Below are 26,173 nucleotides of genomic sequence, written 5' to 3'. Positions count from 1 at the left end.
GTGCTTTGCCTTTTATTTCTTTGTTGGTTTCTTGATCATTTTTTGTTTGCAGTTTTTCTTCGAGTTCTTCAATGTGTTTCTCCAATTCTGTGTTTCTGCTTGTAAGGCTTGTTACTTTGTGTTTTAATTCCTTCACTTCTTTTTGTATGGAATCTCTCATGTTCTTTAACATTTCTTCTTTAATTTGGTTGATTCGCTCATCCATAGATTTCTTATACTCGATAGCTAGGGTTTCTCTCATTTCTTTTATTAATTCTTGCATTTCCTTCTTCATGGCTGCTTTTAGGTCTTCTTCACGTGGATCTGTGCTTTTAGGTGGGCTTGGAAACTTGCAAGGGTTTGTCACCATATCTCCAGATATTAGTGTTCTCCTTGATTTACGCATATTTCTTTGTATTTAATGGTGTGTTTTAGAGTGCTGTGCTTCTATTTTTCGCCTGTTTTGATCCCCTGTGGTGTGGGAGTGGGTTCCCTCCTTGAGGGTGGTTCTAGAGGGACTTTTGGGTGAACTCGCTGGGGTTTGGTTCCTCCTGTGCTCTTTATGTGGCCTGGTTAGTTATTTTCCCCTTTTGTTGGCAGCTAGTACTGGCCCTTTCCTGACCACAGTGGTGGGGGGCACTGTTGAGCCTGACTCTCTGTTCCTTCCCTTATCTGGGGGTCAATGAAGCTCTGCTCCTCCGAGTTTCCGCGGAAGAAATTCCCCCAGTCAAGCCCTCCCGGTAGCTGCTCTCAGCGCTTGGGGGGTCTCAGCTCCACTCTGGGGCTCGGGGCTAGGTTGCTCTAGGTTACCTAAAGGTCCAGGGGGGAGGCCCAAGCTCACCCAGTCTATTCGTCCCACCTGTCCCAGCGGGGCAGGTGACTCCGGCCCACTAGGTACTAGGGAATGCCCTCCTCTGTCTATGCTCTGGTCGGGTGAGGTGAACTCTGGGGCCTGAAAATTGAGGCAATGGGTGGTGTGGTCTCTGTGCCAACAAACTGGCCTGTGCGGTGTTCTCCGAGTGCCCTGGTCGCTGGCGGGGTGAGGAGCGGGGGTCCCTACACCCCGGTTTGGAGCGGCTCTGGCCTCTGCAGTCTATGGGGGGGGGGGTCACGCGCAAGGTGGCGGACGCGGATGTCTCCGGTCCTCCACGTGTGGGCACCCCAGGAGAATGCACTCACCCTGGGCGCCGCGGGGTCAGGAGCGGGGGTCCCTACACCCCGGTTTGGAGCGGCTCCGGCCTCTGCAGTCTATGGGGGGGTCGCGCGCAAGGTGGCGGACGCGGATGTCTCCGGTCCTCCACGTGTGGGCGCCCCAGGAGAATGCACTCACCCTGGGCGCTGCGGGGTCAGGAGCGGGGGTCCCTACACCCCGGTTTGGAGTGGCTCTGGCCTTTGCAGTATCTATACGTTGTATTTTTATTTTATTTAATTTATTCATTATTTGGTTTGGTTTGGGGCCACACCTGGAAGCCCTTGGTTGTCCCACCTGGCTATTTGCTCACAAACCATTTCTGGCAGTGCTCTGAGGGCCAGGTGGGATGCCTAGCATTGAACAGGGTAGGCTGCATGCAAAGCAAATGCCTTACCCTCTGTGCTAATCCTAAGGTCTCTGAAAACATTGGTATACTGCTGCTGCTGTTGTTATTGTTGAAGATGACGATGATGATGTAGTTTTAATAATTATGGGGCTGTGGGGCCAGACCCTGCAATGCTCTATGGCTCAGCACTTAGGAATGGCTCCTGGTCAAAGTCAAGGACTTTGTTGGATGTCAGGAGGAAATCCCAGGTGGGTCATGGACCAGATTAAACCGTCCTGCTCTCCACTTCTCACTTCTCTCTTTCAAATTCCTACCAGCACAGCAGGTAGGCCTTTGGCCTTGCATACTGCCCACTCTCGAATCGAAGGCCAGGCCTCCGTTCTGGCCCCTTACCTGCTAGAACTAATTTCGGAGCTCGGGAAAAGGGCAAAGACCTGAGGACAGCACTGCCAGCTGTGGTGCCCAAAAACACAACAAAATAAAATGCGGGATCAGGAACACACTGATCTGGCCAGCCTGAGTATGGGCCTGCTGTGTGACCTGTTGGCTTCTTAGGTGTTGTCCTCTTCCATGAGGCCAGATCATTTCAATTTGTTTTTCATAAAAAAATAAAAATAAAAACTAACAAAAAATCCTATGAAGAACGCCAGCCATTGGGAAACATCCTAGTGAGGTACGTCCTCTGACATTTCTCTACTCCAGAGCCCAGGTGCGGTTGCTCTCGGTGCCCCAGGGCAGAGCCACGCACCCATGAGGAATCGCCCCTGTGCATCAGGCTGCGGAGCCATGTCCAGGCCATGCGTAGGCGCAGACTGATGGGCTCTCTTGTCCAATGACGGTGGCCGGTGGGCAGGAGCTCTTGCTACCCGTGATTGTGATTGGACTCCCTCCTTGCCGGGGAGCCAATATCCAATGGTGCCAAGGCCCGTTGCTTGAGGTCCTGCTAGACAGTTAGCTGAAAACTGATCTCGCAACAATGGGCAGGGCAGGGTCCACCCACAGCAGGGACCATGGTTTCTTGCACCCCAAGAAATGGTCAGGATGTATCCAGGCCAAGGCCTTGATCTGATGTTTGCTTGATGGTCACCCCCAACTGTGCCCAGGCTGGACTCCTGGAGCTCAGCACAGGGGACCAGCTGGGACCTTCCCCCTGGCCGACTGTAGCTTAAGCAAAGGCTGCCTTCTTGCACCTCAAAGCTGGGGGAACCACAAATGTGGAGTTTGGGCCCCAGGGGATCTGGGCCCCGCTTGTGCTGTGGCTTGGGGCCCAAGAAGGACAGACGTCATAGTAGCTGTGGTGAGCCTTAGTTCTGTTGCCCCAGGAAATACACCGACGCCCCCAGGAGTGGCAACGGAAGCCCGGGTGGCCCATAGGAGGCTGTGGCAGAGAGGTGCTGCTTCTTGATGCCAAGTCCCTTGGCAGCTTGCTCTCCTTGGGGGCATCCCTCAGCACACCTCTAGAGACCACCAAGCGCCACCAGGAGAGATCCCTGAGCATAGCCTGGTTCTAGCCTACACACAGTCAGGCGTGGCTCACAGAGGAACCCACCACTTCCTTCTGGGGCCACCTCGATCTCTCTGGCAAGTGTTGGGAAACCCAGCACTGGGGAGAGTCAATCCCTGAGCCCCCGCATGGGACACACTTCAAGTCTCAACAGTCTCAGGCAGCCAGTGAACCCAGACAGGATGCAGGAACGGAAAATCAGACTCCTGGCTGGTAGTTACCATGGCCATGCTCAGGTGTCCAGCTCCTAGCTCTGTACTCAGGTGCCAAACCTGACAGTGCTCTGCTCACCTGATGAGCTGATGGGGAACGAATGTGAACTGGGCACCAGCCAAGCCAAAGATCTGCCAGCTGTCCTCTCCCCTCGCTAAGGCCTTAGGATATCCTGTCTTGGACTGACCCAGTGCTCCAGTTCCTTCCCCTGATCTCCCAGAAAAAGTTTCAGGAGAGAAAGTGAAGTCAGAGGATTTGCGTTGGGAGAGCAAAGGAGGCAAGCAGAAAGACATGCCCGAATGAACATGGGCTCCTTCTCCCAAACAAAGCTTAGCACAAGGTTTGCCCAATGTTAGTATAGTGACTGCACTGCAGGTAGGTTAACATGCACCTTTGGCCCTGCCAAAGTTTGACTCAACTGTCCCCACCATCCAAACATCTGTCAGCAATTTGGTTGCCAGGTCCCTAAGCTCAGTGGGTCGTGGATGGTTTGCTCCTGGTTTTAGGTTTGCTTTGGTGGGCCACAACTCCCTGCTCTCAGGTTTTGTCCTGCCTATGCTCTAGGATCCGTGGCATCTCTGTGGTTTGTGAGTGTGTGAGTCTCTGTGTCTCTCTTGCTACTCTCTTTGTGTCTCTGTCTCTCTGTCTCTGTCTCTCTGTCTCTCTCTGTCTCTGTCTCTCTGTCTCTCTGTCTCTCTCTGTCTGTCTCTGTCTCTCTCTGTCTCTCTCTCTCTCCATGTCTGCAAAATCCCAAGCATCAGAGAAATGGTGAGTGCCTAGGGTGCTTCTTTTGCATGGTCACTAGCAGGGTTTTGTCCTTGGCATCCCCACATGGTTGCCTGCACCCACTGTGAGTTCTCCCCAAGCACAGAGCCAAAACTCAGCCCTAAGCAGCACTGAGGGTAGCCCAAAACACCAAAACCAAACAAAGAAACCCAGTCTCCACACAAACCTCAGAGCCCAAGCACAAAATAAAAACGGACTGCATCAAATAAAGAAGAGGCAGAGTCTCCACAGGCTGCCCTCAATCATGTTGGCCTAGTTTTGGACCATAAACTACACGTTATTTTTTTTTATCTTATTCACTAATTACTTGGTTTGGTTTGGGGCCACTCCTGGAGGTTCTTAGGTGTCCCACCTGACTACTTGCTCACGAATAAATTCTGGCAGTTCTCTGAGGACCAGGTGGGATGCCTGGCGCTGAACCAGGGTAGGCTGGCTGCAAAGTAAATGTCTTACCCTCTGTGCTAGCTCTCAGAATTCTGAAAACATTAGTATACTGCTGTTGCTGTTGTTGATGATGACGACGATGATGATGATGTAGTTTTAATGATTATGGGGATGTGGGGCCAGGCCCTTCGATGCTCCAAAGTTCTGCACTGAGGAATGACTCCTGGCCATACTCATGGACTTTGTTGGATGCCCAGGAGGAAATCCCATGTTGATCTTGTGCCAGGAGATACCCTCCTGCTCTACTACTGCTTTCCACTTCTCACTTTTCCCTTTCTCCCTTTCAAATTTTGATGTGCCTCCAGAGAGCCTGAGCCACAGCTCAGCGGTCGGCCTTGCATACTGCCTTGCATAATACCCACTCTCAAATTGAAGGACAGGCCTCTAATCTGACCCCTTGCCTGCTAGGACTAATTTCGCAGCTCGAGGCTTCAGCCCAGAGAGCAGCACTGCCAGCTGTGGCGCTCAAACCCACAACAAAATAAAATGCGGGCTGGGGGACGCTCACCACTCTGACCACCCTCGAGAATAGAATCTGGGCCTGCCGTGTGCCAAGTTGGCATCTTGGGCGCTGTCCTCTCCTGCTATGCCAGATCTTTCCATTTTATTTTTAAGAAAACAAACAAAAATCCCATGAAGAACGCCAGCCATTGAGAAAAATCCTAATGAGTTGCACCCTCTGACATTTCTCAGGTTCCAGTGTCCAGGTGCGGTTGCTTTGGCCACCATCCGGAGACGGAGCCGATCCCCCACAAACACACACACACACACACACACACACACACACACACACACACACACCCCTTTGAGTCACACTGAGGCCCTGGACCTACGGCAGGCCCGGACTGACAGGCTCTCATGTCCAATGACGGTGGCCGGTGGGAGGGCTCTTGTCACCCCGTGATTGTGATTGGAGGCCTGTGTGTGGTCTCCCCCCGTCCTGCAAGTGAGCGGATTCCCAGTGGTGCTGAGGCCCATTGCTTTGCACCCGTCGCAGTGGCCAGTGGCTTCTCGCACCTCCCACAGGTAGCTTCTTCCTAGTTTCCTTCTTCCCCGTCGGAAACGGTCAGGATGTATCCGTCTTTATCCGCCTTGATCTGATGTTTGCTCGACAGCCACCCTTGACAGTGCCCAGGCTGGACTTCTGGTGTTGGGCAGAGGGGCCCGGGTGGGATGCCAGGGATGGAAGCAGGGAGGGCGTGTCCGAGGCGAGCACCTTCTCCCTGGCCGAGGCTGCCTTCTGGCATCTAAAAGCTGGGGAGTACCACGAACAAGGAGGTTGGGCCCCAAGCGATCAGGGCCCCACACATCCTGTGGCTTGGGCGTGTCCCGAGGACAGACGTCACAGTGGCTGCTGTGCGCCTTGGTTCTGTTGCCCCTGGAGAGAGACGGGAAGACCCCAGGAGTGGCAACGGAAGCCCGGATGGCCCATAGGAAGCTGTGGCAGAGATTTGCTGCTTCTTGATGGCAGGTCTCTTGGCAGCTTGTTCTTCTTGGGGGCATCCCCCAGCACACCCCTAGAGACCACCGAGCGACACCTGGAGCGATCCCTGAGCAGAGCCAGGTTCAGGCCAGCTATAGTCTGGGGTGGCCGCCAAAAAGAACCCACCGCTTCACTCCGGGGCCACCTCCATCACTCTGGCGAGTGTTGGGAAACCCGGCACTGGTGAGAGTCGCTCCCTGAGCCCCCGGGCTCCTGTCTGGGAACTACCCTGGCCATGCTCAGGTTGCAGCTTCTAACTCTGTACTCAGGTGCCAAACCTGGCAGTGCTCTGCTCACCTAATGGGCTGGAGAGGAGTGCATGTGGTTTGGGCGCCTGCCAAGCCAAGGAACTGCCAGCTATCTTCTCCTCTCGCTAAGGCTTCAGAAAATCCTGAGGATTTGGACTGACCCAGTACTCCTGGTTTTTCCCCTGCTTATCCAGAAGACAGTTTCAGGAGAGCAAGAGTGATGTCGGAGGAGTTGCTTTGAGAAATCAAAGGAGGCAAGCAGAGACACATGTCGGAAGCAACATGGTTTTCTATCCTGGCCCAAGGTTTGCCCAAAGTTGGGGTAGTGCAGTGCAAGCAGGTCAACATGAGTTACCTGAGTTGCTACATTGTTTGACTCAGCTGCCTCTGCTCTAGGATCACTGGGATCCTGGAGTTTCTAATTGCAGGCTATGGATTCTCGGCCATGTGTGGGCCTCAGTAATCTCCCCACTTGATTGTGTTCTGCCCTTGATTTGGCCTTCACTAGCTTAGTCCTTATTCCAATGCTGGCCCTCCTCCTGGAGATCCAGTCCTGCCACACATATTGGCAGCCCCTCAGCCATTCCATCTCTCAAAGGCCCATAAATTCCTTTATAGAGCAGCTTGTGGATTCAAATCATGTTATCCCTTTTCAGAACCATGAGGAGCCCCCTGTCTTCCCATTGCAGCAGATTTGTGGAGACACACAAACACACATAACAAACACACACATACACACATGCACACACACCAGAGGTTACCTGTGAATAACCTGTGTTCAGCACTTTTCACCCACCTTGAAGATCATAGGACCTACCACCCTCCCCTTTATACTTGGTGCAGAGGTTTGGATTCAGGTATTACCTTAGCAAGGTGGCTGTTAATACTGAGCCCTGGAAACCACGGGATTTCCAGAGCTGCTACTGCAAAAATTGCTTGCCTTGCAAGCACCACCCCTGTGTTGACAACATGGAAACTTTTCCAAAGATTTGACCATTTGAGTTGCGTCGGTCCCAGCAGATTTGGTATCTGCCCAAATGGCTCTCAACGTCTGTTCCTAAAAGACATCTGTGCTTCCATGTTCAAATCAGCAATACTCACATTTTTGAAGATAATTTATTTAGTATTTTTCTAAGACAAACTTCTCATTGTCCGAGGAGTCCTCAATTGATGGATCACTTTTATTTCTTTTAATTAAAGGAAAGTTATGTGTCTTTTCCGGTGCTGTTTTAGTAATCAAAGGGTGGTTGAGCCTCTTCCAGCCCAAAGTCAGGTCTGGCATCCAAAGATTGTCTAAACATGCTTCAACGAGTTATGACATTCAAGGGCATATCGGTTCCCTCATGTCTGTATTTTAGTATTTTAAGTCAATACCTACAGCATCCCAAGTTTCTATATCTAGAGACCCTTTTTCAGGGAGACAAGGACTGACCCTTTGTATAAAAAAAAGGAAATGAGTTGTGTATAGCTGACCTTAATTCCTTTCAATTTGAGCACATGATGAACTATTTATACATATAAGTAGCAGTACTTTGACTCAATTTGACCCATCCTCGTGGGATGTACTAGCTAACCACTATTAATTGCAAAATTTCCACTTTTATTTACTCAATATCATACACTGAGGAATCTCCAGCACCCTTGAGTGCTGGAGGTTTCTTAGCCTACATTGAAAATTTATAAAATCTTGCCCACCTTTAAGCTGCATACTAAGGTTAAAGCTGCAAGAGACCAGCTCAACCACAGTGTAGCTCGTCTGTGCCCTGAAGTAGGTGGCAATAAGACATGAGAGCACGCAAGTACACTGCTGAAGCTGTCTCTACTTGTGCTCAGCCTAGTGCATTTATTTATATGTTTTGCTACAAGCTTAACCCTGATCTGATACAAATAAAATGCTTTCTTCATTTTTCTAGAATTCATAGCACAAGTTCCATGCTTTACAAAATTCATATAAGTTTCCTTTTTAGTCATGGACAATATTAAATACAAGATACAAAGAAAAAGAAAATATAGTTGTGGTTAATAGTTGATAGATCAGAAGCTTGTATGTCAATCAATCATACTATAAAGGCCAAATTACTATACCTAACCCCTTTTTCATTTTTTCTTTAATATTTTATTTAAACACCTTAATTACAAACATAATTGTGGTTGGGTTTCAGTCATGTAGAGAACACCCCCCCATCACCAGTGCAACATCCCCATCACCAATGTTCCAAATCTCCCTCCTCCCTACCCCACTCCCGCCTGTACTCTAGACAGGCTTCCTACTTCCCTCATTCATTCACATTGTTTTGATAGTTCTCAGTGTAGTTATTATTCTAACAAAACTCATCACTCTTTGTGGTGAGGTTCATGAGGTAAGCTGTAATTTCCAGCCCTCCTCTCTTTTCTCTCTGAAAATTATTGCAAGAATGTCTTTCTTTTTTCTTAAAACCCATAGATGAGTGAGACCATTCTGCATCTTTCACTCTCAGCATAATAGATTCCATGTACAACCATGTATAGGAAAATTTCATGACTTCATCTTTCCTGACGGCTGCATAATATTCCATTGTATATATGTACCACAGTTTCTTTAGCCATTTATCTGTTAAAGGTCATCTTGGTTTTTCCAGAGTCGTGCTATGGTAAATAGTGCTGCAATGAATGTAGGTGTAAGGAAGGGATTTTTGTATTGTATATTTGTGTTTCTAGGGTATATTAGGAGTGGTATAGCTGGATCATATTGGAGCTCAATTTCCAGTTTTTGCAGGAATCTCCATATCGCTTTCCATAAAGGTTGGACTAGATGGCATTCCCACCAGCAGTGGATAAGAATTCCTTTCTCTTCACATCCCCGCCAACACTGCTTGTTCTCATTCTTTGACCTCAACCCTTTTTCATTAACCCAGACCTCCCTGCTCTTTCTTCATGTGCTTCTGTGTGAAGTAGGGGTGGATCTACCATGTCTACATTTTTCATTCCTTTCCTGTGGTTTTAATAATCACCAATTAAATACCCAACGTCCCTCATCAGAGCTATTACAGTTGGCACTACTTTATGTTTTTCTCTTTTATGAGATGTTTCTCAAAGGAGATTGAAATGCATTTTCCCAAGAGGTATTGGGTTGTATCAAGTATTCAGTAACTCGCACCCTCAACTAAAATTTTCTTCCAACTATTCTTATTCAAGAGACATATACAAATATTTAACTTCTATAAATCTTTGATATTAATATTAAAACTAACATTATACATTTACTTAAACAGAATCAGAATACTTTCATTAGCATTTCAATATTGATTATGTGTACAGATACTTTGGGATTCCTAATAGCAAGCACATCTTGGAGAGGTAAAAAATAATCTATTTGATTATTGCATTCCAGCCATCCAACTGCAAACCCATAAAAAAAAAACCCACAAAACACGAAACTCCATTAGGAATGCCTAAACAGTTAGCATGTAGTCAAACAATAGACAAAATTGGGATGAATGCATGTGGTTTTCCCCTCAGTGAATGACATTCTTTCCTCGGGGTTTTGCCTCTCCAAGGAACATTTTTTTGCAGCTGTGCCAAGTGATTGATATGACTCATCACACAAAGGCTCTGCTTCCAAATCTTGGATTAGTATGGCCACTGTCATTCCTGTGTTGACTGACTCTGCTTCACAAAAGGCTTTGTGTTAGTTTATCCTATTTTTTAAACAGTACCAGTTGTCAGTGCCCAGAATTTACATGGGTAAGGCATGTGCTCTACCACTGAGCAATGTTTATATGTTTTGCTACAGCTTGACCTTAATCTGAGACAGAAAAACATGCTTTCTCAGGTTCCTTACTATTCACTCTGAAATCAGGTTACTAAGTTATGGCTCTAAATTCATTATCAGTTTTAGTAGGGTTTGGAGACTATATCAGGTGCAGGGAAAATAAACTCAAAACATTGTTGTGCACAGAAATTAGCTATTCATTAGTATTATACTTATGGCCTAAAAACATTTAATTAAATCAGAGAAAGATGTTGGAGGATGACTCCAAAAACAGGTTTGCATGCAGGGCCCCAGATTTCGTCCATGGCATCATATGATACCCCAAGCACAAAAAAGAAAACTGTGGTACAAAAAAGAAAAATACTCTTAAAACTCTCTGCCCCTATAATGCTAGGCATGCTCTGTAAATCAAAATTAGACTCACTCGTGTGGCAACCCCAGGGCTGTGCTCTCATGACCTTTCTCAGCACCTATGAAGGCAAAGGCAAAACCTATACAAATTTCAGAGCCTGGTCTCTGTGGCCTCACTGGCTGCATTCACCTGGACATAGATGTGGGGATCTTCAGTTCCGGGATCACCCTGGGATTGTGTTCCTCTTTGTTGGCTTTACCCTAGTTTACAAAATGTTTCTATATTATTTCTTTAAACAGTGCTGGGAGTCAATGCACAGGACACACGGGTGAGGCATGTACTCAACTACTGAGCAGCATTTTAGACCCTCCACTCATCATTTTAATTTCCTAGGCCTCTCACAGCTCTGCTCAGGTTCCATACTGTTGGCTCTGAGCTCAAGGATCACTTTTGGAGGGGCTTAGTGACCACATGGGGTGCAGGATATGGAGCCACAGTAGTAGCGTGTATGGCAAATGACTCTTCAGCTATATTATAGAGTGAGGTTGAAACAGTTTAAAAAAAACTCAAAGGGAGAGGTTGGGGATATGACTTCAAGGACTAGAGTTTGCATGCAGCGTCCCAATATACAACCTTTGGTTGAATCATATGCTCCGCAAGCATCATTGGTTGCAAAAAAAAAAGAGAGAAATAAAAAATTATGTTCAGAACACTTTACCCCTAGAACACTAAGGATGCTCTATAATTGGAAAATTAGAAGCACTTGGGTGGGAAATCATGCTCAGAACGTGGGGCGGGCCGCCCTCGTGTGGCCACTCTGTGCAAGTGCATCCATCACCTTTCTCAGCCCTGATAGAGGTGGCAAAGACGAGACAGATTCCAGAGCTGGGTCTCTGCAGCCTCACTGGCCGCCTTCACCCACACAGGACTGCGGGGCTCTCAGTTTTCGGGTCCCTTTGAGCTTCCTAGAACTATCCTCTCCCTGTTGTGGCTCTATCCTGGCTTACAAAAAGGCTTTGGTTTGTTTTGTTTTACTTTTTAAACACTGCTGGTAGTCAATGCACAGGATACACTCCCTACCACTTGTGCCACCGCTCTGGTCTCCCCCCCCCCCCCACCAAAAAAAAGGCTTTATTTTATTTCATCTTATTTTAATTTATTAAAAAGTTCTAGGAGTCCATGTCCAGGTTATATGGTTGAGCCATATGGTCTACAACTGAGCCACATTTCAGACCTCCAACTTATTTTAATATTGTAGGCCACTCCCAGCTTAATTCTGACTCACTCTTCTCTCTGCACTCAGGGATCACTTTTGAAGGGCTTTGGGGGACCATGTGTGGTGCAACATATAGAGCCACATTCAGTTGCATGTACGGTGTACAGTAATGTCCCCTTCAGCTGTACTATAGTACTATAGATCTGGCACAAATCACTTCACACACACACACACACACACACACACACACACGTTGTAGGTTCTGTCCTTTATGTAGGACAAAGAAAAATATGTTATCAGAAATCTTTGCTCCTAGAATACTAAGAATGCTCTGTAATTGGAAATTAAAGTCTTGGGTTGGAAATCATGCTCAGGACATGGGCGTTCCGCCCTCCTGTGGCCACCCTAGGGTAGTGCACCCATCACCTTTCTCAACCCCGATGGAGGCAAAGGAAAAGACAGATTCCATATCTCTAGGCAGCCACACAGGCAGGCTGCACTCTCACACAGAGGTGTGACCCTCTCAGTTCCTGGGTGTCTTTTAGCTTTCTGTGACTGTTCTCCCACTGTGTGATCTGTACAGTGGTTTATTTTGTTTTATTTATTTTTTAAGCATTGCTGGAGTCAATATACAGGACACATGGATGAAGCATATGCTTTATCCACTGAGCCAATATTCCAGACCCTCAACTCTTTATTTTAATTTCTTAGGCCACTCACAGCTAAGCTCAGACTCCTTATGATTGCCACTGAGCTCGGGCTAATTTAGTTCTGGCTCTGAGCTCAAGGATCTGATTTGGTGTGGTTTGGGGGACCATATTGGACCATATTGTTTTCTAGCTCTTGCTAGAAAAGATTTAAATAAATTCAAAGGTTGTGGTGGGATGACTCCAAAAGTTGGGTTTTATGTGTAGGGTCCAGGGTTTCATCCACGGCATCATACAGTACTCTGAGCACCACTACTGCGTCACAAAAAAAGTATTCTCAGAACACTTTGCCCCTAGAACTCTAACCATGCTCTGGCATTCACTTGAGAAATTATGCTCAGGACCTGGGCTGGTCGCCCTCGTGTGGCCATCTTGGAGCAGTGCACTCATGGCCTGTCTCAGCCCCGATGGAAGCAAAGAGAAGGAAATTCCGGCCAGGTCTCTGCAGCCTCATTGGCTGCTTTCTCCTTAACTCAGACGTGTGTTTGTGGGGGTGGGGGTCGGGGGGCCTAATTTCCAGTGTTCCGTAAACTTCCTTGGATTTTTCGCCCCACTAAGTTTTCCTTGTTGAGATTTCCTAAGATGTTCAATTTATATATAAATATATATACATATATTATATATATATGTATATTATATATAATGTCACACCCAATGGCCCTCAAGGGTTCCTCCTGACTCTACGCTCAGAAATCGCTCCTGGCAGGTTCCGGGAACCATATGGGATGCCAGGATTCGAACCCACCATCATTCTTCATGCAAGGCAAATACCCTATTTCCGTGCTATCTCTCTAGCCCCTAATTTATATTTTTAATAGTGTCCATAATTTCTGCAGGGTCTCACATGGGTAAGGAATGTTATCGACCCATGAGCCAGAAATCCATACTGCAAGGTGCCCCAAGCAACACTGGGAGCAAAGCTAAATAAACTGAACAGAACAAGGAAGCATTTCTAAAATCAACTTATTTTACTTTATTATTTCCAGTACCTGGGGTACTGGAAACACAGTGGACATCTTCGAAAGAGAAAACTCCGATGACTCTCCCTGCAGAATCAACAACACAGGGGACCAGCTCATTTCAGGGTTTGGGCTTCCCCAGTTGTGAGGAGGGACCCTGGGTGGCAAGGCTGGAGCCAGGGCCTCCCACGGACAACGCTGGCCTCACTCCCAGCTCTCTCTCTCTCTCTCTCTCTCTCTCTCTCTCTCTCTCTCTCTCTCTCTCTCTCTCACTCCTCTCCCTCTCCCTCCTCCTCCTCTCTCTCTCTCCTCTCTCTCTCTCTTCACTCTCTCTCTCTCTCTCTCTCCACATCTCTCTCTCCGTCCTCTCTCGCTCTCTCTCTCTCTCTCTCATCTCCTCATCTCCTCCTCTCTCTCCTCCCTCCCTCCCCTCCCTCACTTCCTCCTTACTCCCAGCTTGTCCAATCTGTTTTCCCTGGAACATGTCTCCCTACACCACACACACACACACACACACACACACACACACACACACACACACACACACACACCATCTCTCTCAACTTTAATAGAAAATAATTTACAAAAAAACAACTCCAACATCGGGAACCTTCTGTCTCTGGTCATTGATTGCAATTACAATGATTAAAAGGAGCAGGTGAAAAACCCTTCCCAAAGGTGAGTTCAAGAAGGGCAAAAAGACACAGGAAGATGTAAGAGAGGTTAGGGAGCAAGAATATGAGCAGAGAGCACAGGAGAAACAGGCACATGGACCCCCCAGGAGTGAACACTAAGGTCCCATTGGGTGGGAAAGCACACCAGGAGTGAGCCTGAAGAGTGGGCCCACTGAAAATCATTCTTGAGTGTGGAGCCAGGAATATCTTGAAAAAATGCTCGGTATGAACCCCCCTTATAAATGTTTTTGAAGGACCACAAAGAGCTATAAGTGGGACTCACATGCTCAGGGAATCTGTGACTTGGTTTCTTTCCAATCACTTTCCTTCTTCCTTCTCTCTTCCCTTTTTTGTTTTGGGGACAAACCCTGCTGTTCAAGGTAATCTCCTATCTCTCATTTATAAATCACATCTGGCACTGCTCAGGGACTCTATATGGTCTAAGACAAAAACCTTTCCAGCTGTACTATTTCTCAGGCTTCCCTTCTTTCATCCCTTCTTTCCTCCCTCCCTTCCTCACTCCCTTTCTTCCTTCCTTTTTCTCTCTTAACTTACATCTCTTCACTTATGGGGATAAAACCCAGGCACATATACAAGGCAAAGGTTCTACCAATAAGCAATATTTCAGTCATGAATCATTGGGTCTTCATCTCCATACCACAGAGGAGACAGAACTTGGAGACAGTATCTATGGGGATTCCTAACTGCAGAGACAGGAGTAAGAAATAAGTAGTACAGGTATGGTTAATACAAAAACAAACAATAAAAATGTTATCAGATGACAATGAAAACAAGGAATGGATGGTAAAGGTTACGAATGGGAGATTATTTGAAATCAATCTAAGGGAATACAGAAAAAAATGGGTCTAGAGTTATCTGGGTGCTCATCTTAGGCAAGACCACTTTCCATGAAAGGTTATTTGTACTCAAGTTGGTAGGAAGTTTGAAATGTGTGGATCAGAACCAGGATCCCAATTGCCATCAAAAGAGATTGTCAGAGCTGATCTGCTTGATTGGCCCATGTTTCTGGAGTCCATGGGTCCTTGCAGGAAAAACTCTGACAAAAATTACAGTCTTATTTATTATAGATGGCCAGGGATTTGCCTATGACAAATCCCTAAGTCAAGAGAGAGATAAAATGGGAGAGAGATCTGGATTTGGGACCAGGGCAAGAATAGACTAGGGCTAAGTAAATCGAACTGATACAAACTACAGTTGCCAAAGATCTGTCCAAAATCAGGAAAAAAATACTGTAGCCATTGTGGTGTACCCCAAGACCCACCCATATCTGGGAGGAGTTTTGGGAACCGGATAATAGGTGTAACTACCTGCAAGACCTCCCATTTCTGGGAGGGGTCTGGAAAAGGATAGATAAACCTCTGAGCCAGGGGATTTGGCCCTTTTTTGTACCCCAAGACCCACCCATATCTGGGAGGAGTTTTGGGAACCGGATAATAGGTGTAACTACCTGCAAGACCTCCCATTTCTGGGAGGGGTCTGGAAAAGGATAGATAAACCTCTGAGCCAGGGGATTTGGCCCTTTTTTTGCCGTTTCTCTCTTGGCCCGGCTTGGCTTCCTGGCTTTTGGATCTTTGGGCCGCATGGAGCCCAAAGGGAAGATGGCTAACAGGAGATAAGATGCAGGGCTAGCAAAATATAGCTGAATGCTTAAAAGGTTGACATAGGCCACACACCTGTGGTGGCTAGGGCATGAATAAAGATGATTCTTCCTGAAGCCTGCATGTGAGTGAGTCTTGATTACGCGGATTACCTGGGCCTGGAACTCGCCGGCTGCATGGAGGTTGCAGAGCCATGTGGGCTGGATGGTATCCTCCACCATCCAGCCTCATCGTTAATTATTTAATGCAACATCTGGCGCTCCGAACTTTGACCTGAATCCTGGACCCAAGAAACCAGCAACAATGGTAATATTTCTGCTTTTCAGTTTAATTTTGGCTCTTTTCGGGTGCACTAAGCCCAAAACACTGGGCCACGTGCAGCCATGTTCAAACATGGCCGTGACCCCTTCTAGGGAAACAAGGGCAATTAAAACAAAAGAGGTGGAAGCTTGCATCACCTCCAGCCCAGGCCCAGGCCCAAAACTGAAACTTTGTTACAAGAAACAAAAACCTGGGCCTCTTCAAAGACTTATTAAAAGTCTAAATTGGAAACGAAGGAGAAAAAAGACTGTATTAAAAATGGACTAATTTTCTGAAAATGACCTTTGGCTTAAATTTGGATTTCGACTTTGGAAATTTCGAACTGAACTTTTAGTTTAAATCACTTGGAACTCTGAACATCCAAAGTGCTCCCAGAGGGAAAAAAAGGCAGCGGTGAAGCCCCTGCGGCAAAAAGCTCCAAGCGGCAAGCTCCAAGCAGCTCGGCTCGGCTGGGATCTCGGCTGAAATTGGCTTGGCTGGGCTCAGCTTTGCCCGGAAAAGCGAAAAACCTGAAATCCTCGCTCCAGATCACAAACCGGCAGCGGAGCCTGGAACTACGGAAGAAAGCCACGTGGTAAGATCAGCGTGGAACAAAACATCTGAACTTTAAAAGTTTAAAGAAGCCACGTGGTGAGATCAACGTGGGACAAATTAATCATCTGAACTATGGTTTTAGGTGTAGAAAATTAGTGGGTAGTAATATTTTACTCATAGTTGGTGATGGGATAAGTTTTACTTAGTTAGTAGTTAAAAAATAAAAATAAAAGGGAAGTAATTCAGTTTAGCTCATTTAAACATCTAATTTCTAACCACCTGCATCTTTGTCTTAAGTCATTTTCTTTATAATTTAAATGTGTTTTGTTGTCTTTCAGAGTTAATATTTTCAATTGCAAAATGTTTTACTGTGTATTTTAATGTACTTAGCCTGTTTTTAAAATGTATGTTATGCATGTATGCTGAAGTACTTGTGTATAGAAAAAATATAGGAACAGTGAAGTTCCCCCAATATAGTTTAAAAATATAGGAACATGAAAGTTCCGAAATAGTGCTTGGTAAAAAAGCATTAATAAAATTTTAGGTTACAGGTGTAAAGTATATTTTGCAAATAATATGTTTTTGAAAAGGGCTGGTATATTAATTTTCACTTTATTACGTTGGCGCATGAAAATATTTAAAAAAGGGGGAAATGTGGTGTACCCCAAGACCCACCCATATCTGGGAGGAGTTTTGGGAACCGGATAATAGGTGTAACTACCTGCAAGACCTCCCATTTCTGGGAGGGGTCTGGAAAAGGATAGATAAACCTCTGAGCCAGGGGATTTGGCCCTTTTTTTGCCGTTTCTCTCTTGGCCCGGCTTGGCTTCCTGGCTTTTGGATCTTTGGGCCGCATGGAGCCCAAAGGGAAGATGGCTAACAGGAGATAAGATGCAGGGCTAGCAAAATATAGCTGAATGCTTAAAAGGTTGACATAGGCCACACACCTGTGGTGGCTAGGGCATGAATAAAGATGATTCTTCCTGAAGCCTGCATGTGAGTGAGTCTTGATTACGCCGACTACCTGGGCCTGGAACTTGCCAGCTGGATGGGGGATGAAGCCACGTGGCTGGGGCCTAAGCACAAAGGCCTCCATCCACCGCCATCCAGCCCCATCGTTAATTAATTAATTCAACAGCCATGGGTAGAAACAATTCAATCCACTTGTTCCTCCAACTGTCTCTTCCAATTGCCAATAAACTCTCTTCTTGCTCCTCCAATTGTTTCTTTCAACTGCCAACTGACTTTTCCCAACCATCTCTTCCAACAGCCAACCCTGGGGAGGGTTTTATAAACTCAGCAACCAATCATGATTAGGGTAGTATTCAAAGAAACTGGTTTATGGTTCATGGCTGGCTGGTGCTGGACTGTAGGACTAAAGGTTCCTTTGGGGAAACAGCTACACAATGCTTAGAACTTCCTCCTGGCTGTAAACTCAGGAATGCTTCCTGGCAGTGCTCAGGAGATCATATTCAGTGTCATTGATCAAACTTGGGTCAGCATACACCAGGAAAATGCAATGTCTGCTTTACTATGACTGTATCCTCTATAGAGCCAGAAGTCAGCCTGAGCACAGCTGGGTGTAGATGAAAACATTTAGGTCACCTAATGATGCTAGAGTGATAGTGCACTGTTCAGAGTGCAGTCCTTTCATACAGATAACATGGGCTGAATCGTTATACCCCATTGGGTTCTCTGTGCAAAGCCATGAGGATGGCTGAGTACATAGCTGGGAATTACCCCTGAGCATAAACAGGGATGCCCTCACAAAAAAGTCACTTGAATGACAGGAAAACCAGTAAAGTGGTAGTTGGAGAAAGCATGGAAATAAAATGTGCTTTGAAGACATAGGCTGCATTGGAATAAAGATAGCAGATGAGTGGAAGTGTGGAACATTCACTGTCATTTTAGGAATATCACTTTCTGCCTCATAGCTCCTACAACTGTCCTACAAGTAGAGTGAAAATATGATACATACAGGCTGGGAAAATCCACGAAACTATGCCTGCCCAGTGGGGCCCGACTGTAAAAACTGTGAGTCCTGCCTGTGTGCGTCTGTCTACTGTCCTCTTGCGTGAACCTCTTGGGAGTGGGCCGAAAAGAGGACCCAGCCAAGCACTTTGGCTCCACCTCACTACGCGGCTGTGCGTTCTTTCTAAGAAAAGAACACCATCGCAACAAGAAGAAAAAATCACACTAAGAACTGTGCTGGATCACAGAAGCAAGCATTTCTCTCCGGACTGTCTTCTCTGCTGCATGCTCGGACCTAAGATTTGATCCTGTGTGAGGCTACATCCATGGAGGACTCCCCTCCCTTAGAGGCAAGTCGGCCCATCCAGAAAGGGCGGAGCCAGAAGAGTGTGCTGCCTGCATCATATAGCCAATGAATACCACCACAACACGTAGAAAAACCCATAATACAAGTGTGACAATGGGGAAACAACGCAAGCCAGCATCAGACATAGAGAATGAAGATGACAATTCTGATGACCAGAAAATGACCAACCAACTAATCAACCTCTCAGATAAGGACTTTAGACTAGCAATATGGAAGATCCTCAACAAACTCAAAGAAACCATGGATCGAGTTGAACAGAACACTAATAAGAACCAAGAAAATATGAAGACAGAAATCACAAAACTCCAAACTGAAATAACATGTCAACTAACAGGCCTGAAAAACTCAGTAAACTAAGTGAATGACAAAAATGGATATGCTCTGGGACAGGGTATCAGAAGTTGAGAATAGACTTGGTGCTGTGGAAGATGAGATACATAACAATTCCATACAGCAGGAGAGATTGGGAAAAAAAACTTAAAGCAACTGAACAGACAATGGAAAAATTAGTCAAAGAATGGGAACAGATGAAAATAGAAGTCTATGATAAGATCAAGAGAAATAACAAGAATCATTGGAGTCCCAGAGACCCAGGAAGAAAATTTCCAGGAAGAATCAACGGTCAAGAACATTATTAAAGAGAAACTTCCAGAGCTAAAGAATATATGTGATCATATCCTGCATGCTGGAAAAGTAACAACCAAAAGAGACCCCAGAAAAACCACCCAAAGACACATCCTACTCACAATGATGAATCCCACAGATAGAGACAGAATTCTGAAAGCAGCAAGATCAAAGAGGGAAATTACATTCAAGGGAGCATCTTTGAGATTTACAGCAGACCTGTCACAATAAACACTCAAAGCCAGAAGGCAGTGGTGGGACATAGTGACAAAACTCAATGAAATAAATGCTTCACCTAGAATACTGTACCCAGCAAAACTCACTTTCTGGTTTGACGAAAGAATACATGGTTTCACAGACAAAAAACAGCTCAGAAACTTTACAGACTCAAAACCAGTCTTAAGAGAAAAACTGAAAGACCTAATTTAAGACAAGACTAACCAAAAGACACACCAAATTTTGATATAAAGATGGCATTAAATCCCAGGACAATTCTTTCTCTCAATGTCAATGAACTAAATGCACCAGTTAAGAGACACAGAGTGGCTAAATGGATAAAAAAACTCAATCCAACCTCCTGCTGCCTACAAGAAACGCACCTGAATAGTCAGAACAAACATAGACTCAAAATAAAAGGCTGGAGAAAAATTATCCAAGCAGACAACACAAATAAAAAAAGCTGGAGTGGCCATACTAATATCAGATAATGCAAACTTTATACTCAGGAAGGTTGTAAGGGACAAAGATGGACATTTTATATTAATCAAGGGGTATGTAGAGCAGGAAGAAATAACTCTCCTAAACATATATGCACCGAATGAGGGGCCAGCAAAATATTTAATACAATTGTTGACAAATCTGAAAAATAATATCAATAACAACACAATAATTGTGGGGGACCTCAACACGGCTTTGTCAACACTGGATAGGTCAACCAGACTGAAACTCAACAAGAATATACTAGACCTGAAAAGAGAAATGGAAGAAAGAGGCCTAGTGGATATATATAGGACACTCCATCCCCAGAAACCTGGATACACATTTTCCTCCAAGATACATGGGACATTCTCCAGGATAGACTACATGCTGGCACATAAAACATACCTCCATAATATCAAGCGGATAGAAATTTTGCAGACAACCTTCACTAACCACAAGGCTCTGAAATTATTTGTGAATTCCAAAGGGACCCAGAAGAAAAACTTTAACACCTGGAAGTTAAACAGCCTCATACTCAATAACCAGTGGATCCGAGATAAAACCCCTGGTCTGGCCCTGTTTTGTCTCACAATCCCAGAAGGACCTGAGCTATATACTACAGGTCAGGAGACCTTGCTGGGAAAGGTTTGTGTCTCCTGGAGCTTTAGCTGTGAATGAATGGCTGTGTCTAACTGTGACCTCTGCGATTCCCTCACCTATGTGCAGTCTCCTCACCTGTGCACAGTTCCCTCACCTGTGTGCTGGTCCCATATGGGTGTCCCCTCTCCTGCATGACTCTTTTGAAGTACCTGGCACAGACTGTTGATTCTACCTGCCAGATGTTTTGGATCCTACTAAGGTCTTTGTCCAGCCTGAGTTTTACTCAACACACACTCATCTATTTTTCAGTCTCTAACCATAGTACACATGACAGTAAGGTCAGTTTCCACTTGCATTTGCTTTACGTGCATTTTATTTGTGCCAGACTTATCACCATTGCTCTAAGTCTTGGGATAATATGCAGAAAAATGTAATTCAGCAAAAACCTTCCCATGAAGGAAAGGGTGATCCCTCTGTGTGTTATGGGGTAGCCCTGGTTTGGCTTGTTGTACTTCTTCTGGTTGGTTCTATGTGACTATCTTCATCATTCTCATTTCCAGGCCCAGAATAAAGCACTGTTTGGCAAAGCTGGTCTTTGGTCTTATGGTGATTTGCTGTTTTCATTAGACCTCTTTTTTTTTCTTTTTTCCTTTTTTTTTGGTTTATGGGCCACACCCAGCAGCACTCAGGGGTTACTCCTGGCTTTGCGCTCAGAAATCACTCTTCGGGGACAATATGGGATGCTGGAGATCATATCTGGGTCAGCCACATGCAAAGCAAATGCCCTACCCTCTGTGCTTTTGCTCTGGCCCCTAGACTACTTTTTCATTACGTTTTATTTTCTTCTGCTCCGCCCCCACCCATGACAGCTGACGGCAAGTTCTCTCTGTATCTCTCTCTCAAGAGCCAATGCTTCTGCCTTATGCTGCCTCCCTGGCCAAGCCTTTCCTTACATTTTTAGTTGTCTTCTAAAATATGTGAAAAACAAAATTTTCCTAGGTTAGCACATATAAAGATTGGGTGGAGATTAATTATTAGCTGGGGCTGGACATTATTACCTTGTTTTTTAGGTTTTGGGTCACACCTAGAGATGATCAGGGATTACTCTGAGCTCTGTCAGTTACTTTTGGCAGTGCTCCGGGGACCATATGGGATACTAAGGATTGAATCTGAGGGTTGTCTGTGTGCAAGGCAAGTGCCCTCCCCATTGTATTATTGCTCTGGCCCCTTATTCTTGTATCTGAATGTCTACCATAAGTAGAGGACCTAATATGGAAGGTAAATGGAAGGTAAGAAAACTTTATATGGTAGATAATATTTTTTTTGTTTTTAGGTCACTCCCGGTGTTGCTCAGGAGTTACTCCTGGCTATGCGCTCAGAAATTGCTCCTGGCTAGGGGGATCATATGGGATGCTGAGGATAGAACCAGGTCTGTCCTAGATTAGCCACATGTAAGGCAAATGCTCTGCTGCTGTGTTATCGCTCCAGCCCCCTTTGTAGACAATTTTTGAATAAGATTTGCTTATAGTATTTATTGAATGCATTTATAATTTATATACCTACCATCTTAAGATAGCTATCTACCACTGGATATTTCAACTTGTGTGTATTTTATTTTTTGTTATTGTTATTTGGTTTATAATCATACCAGTGACAAGGGTTACTCCTGGCTCTGTACTCAGAAATCACTCCAGGCAGGCTTGGGTTTGGGGGGCCATAGCGATACTGGGGATAGAACCTGGCTTGGCCGTGTGCAAGGCCAAATGCCTCTCTGCTGTCGCTATCTCTGCTATTGCTCTAGTCCTATGTATATAGTTATTCTCATGGAAACCAGTGCTGATCCTGACAAAAACAATGACCAAAACAATGAGCCCAGTCCCTGAGCTGTGGGTGTGTGAAAAGTGGAGACTCCAGACTTTAAAATTATAGATGATTTAGAATCCATTACAAAAATTAACTAAAATCAGGGTCATTAGTCAAAGGGCACATAGTTTCCTCCGAAGGAAGTTACCCTTAATCTTAAAGCTAAATGCTATTGTTATGAAGCCATTGGTTCCATAATTATATCTATTTTACAAAATTGGAAATGAAGACCCAGAAAGATGGGGCAGCTTTCTAGAAACAGAGAAAAAGTAAGTTGTGTCTTCAGACTCTCTGGCCAAATTCTCTGGTCTTTGAGTGGTTGGAGTGAGGCAGAATGAGGGGTGCCGGAAGGGCTGAGATGGCCCTGCTCACAGGGGTGTGACTCAGGGAGCATCAGGCATGCATGCATGCATGCATGCGTGTATGCATGTGTGTGTGTTTTATCCCTAGAGAGAGTTCGGTTCATCTCCCACAGAGACCCCATGCAGGTCTATGTGAAGCAGGAAGCTTTACAAATCATGGGTTATTTATAAAATTCAAACCATTTGTAAAAATACCATAGATTAATAGATCTGACTAGTGTCTTCAAACATAGTAATCTGAGGTGCCAAAAGGATAGTTTGGGATGAGAATGTTGACAAGAGATTTGTATGAAAAATACATTTTCTCGGGCCTGAGTGGGACAGGTGTTTGCCTTGCACGTGGTTGACCTAGATTCAATCCTTGGCCTCCCATCTGATGCCCAGAACCCACTAGGAATGATTCTTGAATCTAGAAACAGGAGTAACCCTTGTGCACATCTGGATGTGGTCCAAAAACAAAAACAAAACATTTTCTCTACTTGGTTATTTTATTTTATGCATCATAAAAACATATTCATCCAAATGTTAGATGCCAAGATGGATCCTAGTGCTGGGGAGGGAATGACAGAATTTTCTGGACACACCCAGCGGTGCTCAGAGCCTACTCTGGGTTCTGTGCTTGGAAGGGGGCCACTGGGGTTCATCAAGCAACCATGCCTCGCAGGCCTAATCCACCACCTGGGGCTCAGCTTGGTTTCAAAGCAGAGCCCGCTACTGTGACTGAAGAGGAAAGCTTGGAAGCAGGGGTGTCCCCGAGCGAGTCTGGGTGCTGGTGGACCATCTAATGCTGTTTCCCAAACCCACCCTCCCTGTGCCTGGAACAGAAGATCCTCTGGATGGCATCCTTCATGTCCTGGTTTCTCAGACTGTAAATGATGGGATTCAGGAAGGGAGCCAGAATGACAAAGGCGACTGCCATGGCTGTGTCCCAGAACACTAAGTATGTGGCTGAGTAACGCAGGTACATTACAGCCACGCTGCTGAAGAACAACAGAAATACGGCAAGGTGCGCAGCACAGGTGGAGAAGGCTCGGTGGCGACCTTCAGCAGAGGGCATGCTCAGGATGACCATGATGATGCAGGTGTAGGACAGGACAATGACCAAGAAGGAGGCCAGGATCTCCACGGCATGCACCGCATCCACGATGACCACTAGTGAGGTGTTGGAGGCTGTTAGAGCTAGAGAGCAAAATGGAGTCTCTGATGCCTGAGAAACCAAAGGCCTGTGTACCTGACAGGCGGCCACTGTGGCATTTACCCCCTGGACCTAAAAGAAATGTTAACCAAACAAGTCAGATGTCCCAGTAAATCGCCTGAGTTGCTAAGATAAGATCACATCCTGTTAAGCTACCATTGTGAAAGAATGTCTGTGAGATATAAGTCTATGCGATATAAGGGTATGTTGTAAAACTGGAAAGTCCATCCTGTACAACCCCCCTACTTTTCTATACCATGGAAAAGTACTGAAAGCTATTTCCTTATGCTGTAGAACTATATAAGCTTGTCTTGCCTTAATAAATTCAGCTCTTGATCAGCCAGCTTGACTTGAGCTCATTTCTTTCTCTGCCTCTTTCCTCCATTTCAGGTCAGATCCTGACACAGTGAGGTGTCTGGGCATGCCAGGTGCAGCAGGGGTGTGAAGTCGCAGAAGATCTGCTGGATGCGGTTGGAGCCACAGAATGGCAGTGTGGCCATCCATAAGACCTCAGGGAGGACCAGCAGGAAACCGCAGAGGCAGGAGCAGGCGGTGAGCTGTGTGCAGAGCCTGGGCGTCATGAGAGTCGGGTAGTGCTGTTAGGGTCTGGGAAAAATCTCCATCCTTAGGGCGCCCCGAGTGTTTCAAGGAATGACTTAGAGACCATGCAAGAGCACAGGTGAGATTTTATTCTTGATCCAGGGTCAGTGCCCTGGGACAGATCCCAAAGCAAAGACCTCAAGCTTTGTTTGAGCAAGGTTTATATACATCATTTCTTAAAGGAACAGTGTCATCATTTCTTACAGGTGCAGGAGCAGTTTGTGCGTTTTTACATCATAACTTAGAAGAAAGAAACATATTCAATGAACAAAGAGATGGTCATTAAAATGATCAACCCCAGTGTTACATATTGCAGGTGTCAGCTTATCACAGTGGGCCAGGATGGGAACAACCTGACCTTGTTGTTGTAGAGAAGAAAGGGGATCACTAAAACTCAAGGTTCAAATGTAGCTAATTGTTAGATTCCTTTGCACAGAGTGGCCCATACGTCAGCCTCAGAAGCATGGGAGTTGGGCTTTCTGGCGCTGAGAGCCCCCTCTGGTTGCTACTGCTGAAATCACTCTAGGCTTATAATTATTATCAATAATATAAGAATACTTAACAGCTAACTTAACTTATTGATATACATATATATCCTATAAAACTTAAAACTTACTTAAAGTGGCAGCTATAACTCAGTAGTAAGTATAAACGGGCCTTGATCCCACATGCCCAAGTCTTTATCTCCCAGGCTTGCTGTCCTTGGGAGCTGTGAGAGCAGAACTTGCTTATCTTAACTTGAGCTAACTGTCTGAGACCTCTTTCTAACTGTCTGAGGCCTCTTGTCTCTGTGTCTCCCCGCTCTTCTGGCACAGGTTTCTGTTTGCAGACTAGAATTCTAAAATGGGGCACTCTTTGAAAAAGGGAAGTTTAAAATATATATAAGACCTAAAAACATTTAAGAAATTTTTCCTCATCAGCGCAGTGGGTGGCAGATGGCCACGTACCTGTCAATGGCCATGGCAGTCAGCACGCAGCCTTCAGTGATGCTGAGCAAGTGGAAGAAATACATCTGCAAAATTCAGCCTGCCAGCGAGATACCCCGGTGCTCATCTGCCAGGCTGGCCAGCAAATTGGGGATGGTGGTGGTAGTGTACCAAACTTCCAGGAAGGACAGCACACCGATGAAGAAGTACATGGGCGTGTGCAGGGCTCTGTCCCACCGCACAGCTAGGAAAATAGCTAGATTCCCGGCTATGATGAATATGTAGACAAGCAGCAGAGGGACAAAAAAGTAGAGGCCACCTTCATGCAGGCGCGGGAACACTGAGAAGAACTCTCTCACTACGGTCCGGTTCCCACCAGCCATCTGCCAGGTCAGATAGGGGAGATAGGACATGGGTCACTGGTGGAGAGGAGACCCAGCACCCCAGACCTGGTCCTGATACTGGGCTGTGTGGGATCATGTAGGAATTTGGGATGTAGAGATATGTGGAATCATCCACTGGGATGCAGGAATGGAAACCTGCCTTGGGGAAGGAGGCTTGCTAGAATAAGAATTCACAGTCACTCAACCTGTGTCCAGGACACTTATTAGGTCCACCCCTTCCACTCCTAGTGTCTG

The 26,173-nt window shown here is 45.8% G+C and overlaps 1 protein-coding gene across 1 annotated transcript; it reads right to left on the bottom strand.

Moving 5' to 3' along the window:
* Nucleotides 1–5,530: 5,530 nt before the first annotated feature.
* On the bottom strand, nucleotides 5,531–25,918 carry LOC126014324 (olfactory receptor 6K6-like). The gene is given in 6 exon segments (XM_049777633.1): nucleotides 5,531–5,711; nucleotides 5,771–5,842; nucleotides 22,666–22,704; nucleotides 23,630–23,966; nucleotides 24,413–24,603; nucleotides 25,530–25,918. Coding segments are annotated over 6 exon segments (1,209 nt in total).
* Nucleotides 25,919–26,173: the final 255 nt, after the last annotated feature.

This window comes from Suncus etruscus, chromosome 7, assembly GCF_024139225.1.
Source record: "Suncus etruscus isolate mSunEtr1 chromosome 7, mSunEtr1.pri.cur, whole genome shotgun sequence".
NCBI classification, from domain to species: Eukaryota; Metazoa; Chordata; class Mammalia; order Eulipotyphla; family Soricidae; genus Suncus; species Suncus etruscus.
Note: the sequence above shows the minus strand (reverse complement) of the source record. Positions and strands in the feature narration are given on the sequence as shown.